The 9,813-nt window shown below is 35.2% G+C and overlaps 1 protein-coding gene across 1 annotated transcript; it reads right to left on the reverse strand.

Annotated features, from left to right (window-relative positions):
* Window positions 1-4,679: 4,679 nt before the first annotated feature.
* LOC112091800 (BURP domain-containing protein 5-like) lies at window positions 4,680-9,206 on the reverse strand. Its single transcript, XM_024166285.1, has 4 exons — window positions 9,072-9,206; window positions 8,827-8,962; window positions 5,530-5,614; window positions 4,680-5,419 (listed from the first exon to the last, which is right to left on the reverse strand). Exons 1-4 carry the CDS (start codon window positions 9,204-9,206, stop codon window positions 4,750-4,752), a joined length of 1,026 nt encoding a protein of 341 aa, XP_024022053.1. The 3' UTR covers window positions 4,680-4,749.
* Between the last annotated feature and the right edge of the window lie 607 nt (window positions 9,207-9,813).

Consider the following 9,813-nt stretch of genomic DNA (forward strand, 5'->3'; position numbering starts at 1 on the left):
CTTTTTGTGTCTGATAGAAACAATACTAATCTTTTGCTGCGAGTGTCTACAAGTTTATCTTTGAACTATCTACCTTTTACACTCTTTGCATTTCTGTGTGCTTTGTGAGGATATGTTGCCTGCAAATCCTTTTAAGATTCAAGTGTAATAGTACTTCTTGTTCGTTAATTGCATTATAGATGTAATTAATCTCCAAGAACTATCATTAATTCTAGCAGAAACTGCCTTTGACCTGCTCATATTGAATTGCAACTCAACAAACATGAGCTATTAAACTTTTCTTGTTCCTTTTTGTTTTGGATAATTCCAACTATAATTGCAGTTTGTTCCTGAAGATTGCAGACTGCGGAATCATTTGTGGCAAAAGGGCGGTAGAATTTTCGCTATCTTGTTTTGTTTTGAGATTAATGCAAACATTGCACAGGTCGTTTGAATTCTTGGCGTGGAACAAAACTAATATGAGAAGGGGTCAAGTGATGAAATAGATGGAATTCACTTCACATTTTATTACGTGAATAGAGTATAACATCCTCTTGAAGCATCAGAAATATTGGCTTTCTTTTGAACATAAAAAGAGTAACAAAAACTTGGAGAAAAATAAGTTGCCAGAATGAGGCTTAAAAATTTGAAAACCATAAGCTCTTGAAGCTCCTTGCCAAGGCTTAGTCGTCGAAAATAGCAACAAAGAGCATGTTTGTTTCATGCGTTTAAACTCATAATCTTAATTCTGCTACAGGACTTTTCTTTTACAAAAAATTTGAATAAAAAAAGTTCCGACCAATGGGTTCTCTTACAAAATTTAAATTCAGAACTAAAATTACCGATTCAAACGCGTAAACCAAACAGACCATAGGCTTTTCATGCAAATATGGGAAGATTTTAAGTCTTGATCAAAATAAAAAGTCAGGCTGGATAGTAATCCTGTCCATGATTTATGGTTGAAGAGAAAAGCTAGAATCAACCAGGATGTTTAGTTGTTTACAAAGTATTGGTCTACCTTGTTTTCAGTATTACTAGATGTGAATATTGGGACAGATTTTGAACCCTTGACTTTATCATATATTGAAACTAGCGGGTGCCTCTGCGTTTGTTTCCGTGATTATTCTATTGGAATGTTGTCTTTGCTGCCTGCTAGATGTGTTATTACGATTCTGATTTTGGCGTGGTGTGTTTTGGCGCTGTGAATATTCTTTTGGTTGAACGGCATTACTAGCTCTGATAATGACAAATGCTTTTCAGCATCGCCGAGCTCAGCTCGGGTGCCTCACTGTAGGCGGCCGAGGCACCTGAACTTGGCTCGGTGATGCCGCACAACAACGCTCTTTCAACGATGCACTTGATTTAATCAAGAAAAATTGCTCTGGGGCTCCCTACAATACTGGCACTGCACTGATTCGACAAGATTTTCTCTTAAATCAATCAAGGCATCAAAATCAATGCTAATCCCTACAAGGTTGAAAACTATAACTTGTAAGAGCAATTGAATCTCTAGGGAATTATTTTGAGAGGCCTAGGGGACAAAATATTTTTAGCAGCAATGCAACGTAACTTTTTAATCAATGATCTTTCTTTGAAAGAAATGCATGCAAGATAAAAAGAAGGGAAAATACCCAAAATACAGTCTATCTTTTATCAAATACTACATTCACCCCTCTTATTATATAAAAAACTTAAAAATACCTCATGTATTTATAAAAACAAACCCAAAATAACTCTTGAAGCAGTTAAATTTTTAAAAATGCCATGATTATCTTTCCAATTAATATTAAATGATATTTTAGATATTATTTAATTGAAAAGTTCAATATAAAATTTTTAAAAGTGCTCAAATGAATATTCCAATCAAAGAAATACTTCAATTATTTTGAGAGGTTTTCAATTTTTAAGATTGATATTATTTAAGATTTTGGTTTAATTAAATTGTATTTAACAAAAATTTAAAAGGATAATCTTAGTATTTTAAAAAATTGAATTGCGTTGGGAGGTGTTTTGAGTATGTTTTTATAAACACAGAGAGTATTTTAAGTATTTGTATGATAAAAGAGGCGAACGTGATATTTTGATAAATCATAGGAGGTGTTTGGGTATTTGCATAATAAGAGAGGCGAAAGTGGTATTTTGATAAAACACTAGGATATTTTGGATATTATAAAAGGAAATAGCATTAATCTACATTATGATTGCTGTAATACGTTCTCTTAAGTTCTTATATGAAAAACACATAAATACGAAAATAACATCATATTTTATTCCTATTTGCAAGTAGTTCCACATGTGCGAAAGTACAAGCTGCTGGCAACTTGTAAGAAGCAAAATTAATGACATGAACTATTACAAGAAGATAAAGAGGATAATCAATATCCGCGTAGTTAATCATGAAAAACATTTAAATAAATTAATCTTGCACTGTAAAATTAAATCGATCAATAAGAAGGGGGAAAGGATTTCAGTGAGAAGGAAAGGGAAAACAGAGCGCAAAATATTTTAGACGTGAAATTTTCTCAACGGAATATTATAAACTTATGAGGCCACAAAAACAACATAATATTGGCACAAGCAATAAAAGATTAAGTGGGTCTGGGTTCTGAATTTTAATTCTTTCAAGTAGAAGTTAATGCTCTTCTAGTGGGGCAAAAATCTTGTATTTCAATTTTCATCTAACAGAGCTCCATTCGGATTCAACAAAAACTAGCAAGATATACAAGGCAACTCAACTTTAAGATATAAAATAAAATATCTATATAGGAAAGAGATAGATCTAAAATTGTTTTGGTTTCTCAGTTTAGTTATTTTTTAAGGATTTTTGTAACTTTTTAATTTAATTATTTTTTTGACTGAAAGGGTAAAATTGACATTTCACATGTTCCTACCTAAAAAAATATACAATTTTCTAATGATAGAATATCTCAATGGGATTTTTCAAATACGAGTATACGATACTAAAAACATGTTAAACTATAGGGAGTACTAAAATGATAGTTTCCCCTTATCAAAGTGACTTCCATTTGCTTTGATAATTTGAGTCAGGAGTTTTTGTCAGAAATGTAAAACCAGAACAAAAGGGACAATTTTTTAAATATCACATGAGAATTACAAAATACAAACGCCAATGTCATACAAGTTCACACGTATATTATAGATAAGCAGTACCGGCTAGTTATTTTACACAGATTGAAGAGCAAACCCCCACACACATGCATGAAATTAACTAAAGTGTAAAGACTACTAATAACTCTAGGAATTAGAGTTATTTTAGGCATTTCTAAGTTTAGTTGTTAATTTTCTACTTTATTTGTTCAACTTTTGGTTCATGTACACTCTGTTGAGATTTATTTGTGTGTTGTTTTTGTGATGTTTTTGAAGAAAACTTGATCAAGGAAGGGCTTAACGTGTGTCCAAGAGGTGTTGTTTCTGATTTGTAGGTTTTGTGAGGATAAATGCTGTAACATTTGCTACAGCAAAAATATGACAGTAGGCAATTAGTGGATGACGTCAGCGCATAACTCTGTGAGAGAATTAGGACAAAGTGCACAGAAGATGAATTTGGTGCTTAGTCGGCTGGACCCATCCTTTGAGTAGGAGCCACCTCAGCATCCTCGGTTGCCCTAAAGAGAAGTACACTTTAATACTCAGCGAGGGAGCGCCGCAGCAGGAAGCAAGAAATAGAAAAGAAAGAAAAAAAAAAGAAGAAGAGTGTACGCAGTGAGCTAAGGCAGCAGAGAGCAAAAAGAAAACCATAGAGAAAGAAATGGAGGACGAGTACTGGAGGAGACAAATTTAGAGCTAGAAATCTCAAGGAGTGAAGCCACAAAAGGAGACTACCAAGCTTCATCTTATCTTTACTGCTATTCTCCTCATTTTGGTTTATCTTTCCTCTTCCTCTGTACTCAAACTATGGCTGTCTATTTTGTTGAACTTAACAAAATAATTATGAGCTAAATTTATTTGGCTAGGATGATAAAGTACCCAAATACGTAATTTAACGTTGTGTATGCTAACTTTTGCTATATTGATACTGATTAGTTTATTCAATATAATCTCTCTTGTTCATTTTTTGTTTACTGACCGGCCATCATAAGCAAATTATAGTGATTTCAATTTGCTGGAAAGTTGATTGGAATTAGACTAATATTGAATAGTGTGTTGTTTAGCTAAATTTTACAAAGAGATTTGGTTGATTTGCGAGTAGTATAGGAATATTGTCACGCCCCCCAAACGGGGTGGGTGACGTGGAACTCGATTTGAGATTTATAGAGCAGATTCCCAACCGGGTCCCACACTTAACTGCATAAAAATATAAATAAACGACATAATCCAGGAGCCTCTGACACACAGGGCTCCGGAAGATTCTTGTGTAAAATTCATGTTTCAGGTTAACTGACAGCATTACTGTAGAAAAAGTCATAGCATAAATAGCACAGGTTGCAGTGAAGGGGAAATTGAGTTCCAGTCCTTTTAGATAGATTGATTTTTACCTTTGATAACTGAGTGTGAATTTATTTACTTTTATTTACTGCAATTCTTTTAGTCTTTGTAATTGAATCAAACTATTAAATTTGTTTATATTGTATTTCTTAAATCTTATTAAGAAAAATATTGATAACTTTCTCCATGAGAATAATACTCTACTTATTTATTTTATTACTTATTCTGCACGTGCACTTATGTAGTGAATTGACACCAACAACTACATATGATGGAACTTTTTTAGTTATATATACATATACATGTATATATATAGCTAGTTATTTAGGGGACCCACACAAGATTGTCCCTAGACACGAAATGGCAAATGGGAACGCTTCCGGGCTTCACTTTGAGCATCTGAAAAGCAACATGCTGAGGGCTCCAAGAACTAGTATCAGCGTGGCAAAGCGCCACCGCCTCAACATTTGTCCCGTCGGAACCCACCAACGACACCTTGTAAGCCGTCGTTGCGTGGATTTCGTGGCAGTAAAACACTGCGTAAACATAATTCTGCTTGTGGCAAACGACCGACCTCTCTCCTATCTTCTTCACTCCTTTGGAGATGCTATAAACCTGCTTCGTCCCATTGTCACCCTTAATCACCTCCGTTGAGTAGACCTGAACTCCTCTTCCGAGCTTCGAGACCCCGAAATCGATCAGCGACTCGAGTGATGTTGCGCAGAACTTGTCCTCCCCTCTGATGGCGGGTGCCTCGCACTGTTCGATGGCGGTCTTCACTCTATTGGCTTGAATCGAATCGGGTTTTATCCCCAAGTGTTTGAGGATTTCGGGCAACTTGTTGGTCGAAAAGGGCATGGATTCGGCGGCTTTGCGGGTCAAGAATTTGGCGTCGTTTTGGGTGTTGGGGAAATGCAGCTTCAGTTTCTGGCCTGCGTGAAGATTGGTGTCTAAGAAGAAAGTGTTAACGTCGTGCTCGTACGTGGTCTTGGAGATCTCCTGTCGTTTGGGAGCGTAGGTGATTTTGACGTCCACGGGACTAGCAGGTAAATAACGGCTAACTGGAGCATTGCTACCCTCTGTTGAATCAGTTTAGGAACCAAGATCTCCTGTCGTTTGGGAGCGTAGGTGATTTTGACGTCCACGGGACTAGCAGGTAAATAACGGCTAACTGGAGCATTGCTACCCTCTGTTGAATCAGTTTAGGAACCAAAAAAAAAAAAAAAAAAAAAAAAAAAAAAAAAAAAAACTTTTAAGATTGGAAATTTTAGTATATGTGATGATTATAAAATTGGTGCTATTGGAACGGAGAAAGTCGTGAGAAACTAATAAGGATGTATATTTTGTGGTAACATGACATCAGAGATCAGTCATGTTGCCCTTAGTGCAAGCAACTTTAGATTATGACAAGTTAACGCGCGGCTGACAAAAACCATGTTGGACTTTGGATTAATTAGTTCGATTGTCTTAATTTTCTTTCTACGTGACTGAATAAAACCATCTAACTTAATTAAGGGCTATTATTTGAGGGAAAACACCTTATTTATAATATTGATCACTCTATACCTGACTTTTATTAATATTGGTCTGACATTTTATACAAATTTTCTCCCTCTCACCTATCTCTATTAGTTTATGTCCAAACAAAAAATAACAAATTTGGAAAAAAAATTTAAAGAAGCAATTTTTAGACCGTTGATGAATGATTAATTTACGGTCTTCTATACACAGTCTTTCGCCATAATGATAGGTGACGGATTGGAGACTAATCATGTATATTGAATACATATATATATATATATATATATATATAACGTATTTCAATAGACATAAGTCTCACATTTTAAAAAGGTTTTAATCACCCAACCCAAGCACAAAAAAAAGCGTATTTATTGTCCGTGGTTTTTTTATCACACGTGTATGTATATGTGTATATATATATATATATATATTATTTATATATATTAGAGAAGAAAGGATACGGTTCCGAGAAAAAAAAAGATACAGGGAGTAAGTAATAAACTATAAGGTTATTTTAGGTACTTTAAAACACAATAGAGGGTGTTATGGATATCTTGATATTCATTTAAATGGAAGAGCTACTGTCCGCTGGTGTTGGAACTTTAGATGGGCTGCATACGACCATCTGAATTTTGACCTGAAGCCCGACCCAATCCGCCCAAATTTTTTAGGCTGCCTGCTCGATCCCGAGAAAGCCCGTGGACGGGCTGCGGGCCTGGTTTTGACTGCCCGAGCCCGGTCAGGCAGCCTAAGCCCGCCCGAATTACCCGAAAAAAAAATATTTTTTAATTTTTATAATGTTGTGTATATATATGTATATATATTATATACTATTATTTAGTAATTGTATTTGTATATAAATAATTATTAAGTTATTTTGTGTTAAAATTATATAAAAACTAAAATCAACATTCAACACACATTATTAACACAATTTATTAAATTAATTTTTGAATTCGTAATTCATAATTGCCTCATTAAAAAACATACCAAGAAAAACCCAATTGGGATAAAAACTTGGTAAGGAAAAAAGAATGCAATCATTTTCTGGCGAATTATAAATTTTACAAACTTACAAGGTCTAAATATACAATTACAATGTCGAAAGTAAATACATATTTACAAATTACAATTTAATTTGAAGCTGAAGGATCGTCTTTAAAATTAAATGTTAATCTATTAAATTCATCGATCCATTCTTGATTTGCCGGTGAAATTGTACCCTGTAAACGTTGATCGGCACGATCCCAATTCTTAATGCAGACCAAGGCTTCAACAATGTCTCTTTGCAATGCGTTTCGACGTTCTTCAAGTATTCGTCTGGTCGTATTGAAGGCTTGTTCGGATGAAACAGTGGAGACTGGGATCGAAAAAATATCCATTGCCAATCGAGTTAGGATTGGCCAAGTTAATGCTCTGCCCTCCACCATTGAACTAAGTCAAACGATTCTCCAGTACCGTCGACTACTAAGCTCTCACTGAGGTACGCCATAAGCTCGTTGAAGCTGCCGCCACCACCACTTGTTGATGAAGATCCATTCCCAACTTCTGTTTAAGTTGTCGTCTTCTTCTTCTTCAACTTGAAAACATTCAAGAATGAATGCGGGTTTTCATCTCGTTTTGCAGTTCATGTACTCCAGAGTTTGTGTTTCTAAACCTATTCTCATATTTACTATAGATTGAAAATATTTTTGCCTTTATTGTTGGAAATTGGTTAGAACAATTGATGCCTAAAAATTCACCTAAGTTTTCTAAACCACTTTCTAAACCATCTAATTTTAATCTATGATTAAAAATAGTATCGAAACCATACAATAAAGGCAATTTAGACCAATATTTTTTAAGTTTCTTTTCCATAGAAGCGATATGAGCTCTTAAGATTGGATCCGTCCTAAATTCACTAAATAAAATACTAATTCTTAAAAGTTCACCTAAAGCTAAAGGTGATGTTGGGTAATATGTTCCACTAAGTTTTAAAGTAATTTTAAAAAACCTACCTAAACATTGATACAAAATTTCGGCAATTTGCCAATCATATGCGTCTATATGTCATGTTTCTAATTTTGCACAGATATAGTTTGTTATAGCATCCTTATAGGGGATGTATTGTTGAAGCATAATATAAGTTGAGTTCCATTTTACAGGCATATTTAAGGCTAATGCTCTAGGAGGTAGATTTAATGCTTGTAAGAACCTAAACCAATCTTGTTCTCCTTGGTTACTACCTTGAATCCATGCAATAGTATCTCTAATTCTTTTAATATTATAGCCATTACTTTATCTCTTAATCTAAATTCATCAATTACATTTAAAATTGTATTATATATTAAATCGGCGCTATGTGATCTCAAAAGACATTTAAAACCTAATATTCTCTTATCTAAATCGAATCCTTTAAAGTAATGTCCGGTTACAGCTAAATAATCTTTATTGGCAACGGCAGACTAAATATCTGTCGTTAACGCAACACAACATCTAGTTGAGTGTAAAAGATTTATTAATGCTTCTTTTCTTTTTTTAAATAATTTTAACAAATCTTTCCTGAGAGTAGTTTTTGAAGTGAACTATGCATTAGGATTATGTATAACTTTAATATATTGTTGCCAATTAGGATGCTCTACAAAATTAAGTGGTTGATCTAATGCAGCTATTATTTGCGCAACTTCCATACGATCTACTTGCAGATCGTATTTCTAAGTAGTTAGACCACCGGTTGCGCAATCAAAAGATAATTGTGTTTGGCGGAGCTCGGCTCCGTTGGATTGGCTAAGCTTTTGAAGACATTTTCGGAGTATTTTCTCAAGTGTGTTGTGCCGTGAATAGTGTCACATGGTAATTTAAATAAACAATATTTACACCGAGCTATATGTTTAGTATTACCGTCATTGTCGATCTCCTCAATTGTGTCGAAGATATCCCAAACTGTAAAGGTACGCTTGCATTTACTCTTGGAGGTTGCAACACTTGCAGACGTAGCAGCACTTGCACTCGCTGCTTCTCCATTGGATTGGCTAAGCTTTTGAAGACATTTTCGGAGTATTTTCTCAAGTGTGTTGTGCCGTGAATAGTGTCACCTGGTAATTTAAATAAACAATATTTACACCGAGCTATATGTTTAGTATTACCGTCATTGTCGATCTCCTCAATTGTGTCGAAGATATCCCAAACTGTAAAGGTACGCTTGCATTTACTCTTGGAGGTTGCAACACTTGCAGACGTAGCAGCACTTGCACTCGCTGCTTCTCCACGCCCACCACCATTGCGACCACGACCTCCAGTACGTCCACCAGGGCTCAGATTGGCAGGTTCCTCAGTTGGTTGTGTTTACGATTCCTGCGTAATAAATTCAGTAGTGAGAAATTATCCTTCTTCTACGTTGTGTTGGGTATCAACAAGAATACCACCACAACCAAAAGAATCCATTATAAAAAATAAGAGTAATTTGAGAGAGAGCTTTAGGATATTGTGATAGTTTTTAAAAAATTTGTGAGAGATTTAGAGAAATTGAGAGGGATTGAGAGAGTTTGGGTGAGAAAAAAATGTGGGGGATATGGGGTATTTATAGGGAAATTTTTGGGTTAAAAATTTAAATTTTTCCCCCAAATTCGGATCCAACGGCCATTTTTTGTCTCGGCGGGTCGGGTTCAGGCCAAAAATCAGGCAACCGTAAAAAAAAAAAAGAACCGTTGGAGTCGGGTCGGGCACCAACGGACAAAAATATAGTCGTTGGTCGGGCTTCGGGCAAGTCGGACCGGAGTGAAAAAATTCAAAAAAATTCCGGCGGACGGCAATTGACGGGTTGACCATTGGGCCTGCACTCCGAGCTTGAAAAATTCAGGCTTCGGGCAGGCTCGCCTGCCCAAAGTT

Source organism: Morus notabilis, unplaced genomic scaffold, assembly GCF_000414095.1.
Source record: "Morus notabilis unplaced genomic scaffold, ASM41409v2 Scaffold12, whole genome shotgun sequence".
Classification (NCBI taxonomy): Eukaryota; Viridiplantae; Streptophyta; class Magnoliopsida; order Rosales; family Moraceae; genus Morus; species Morus notabilis.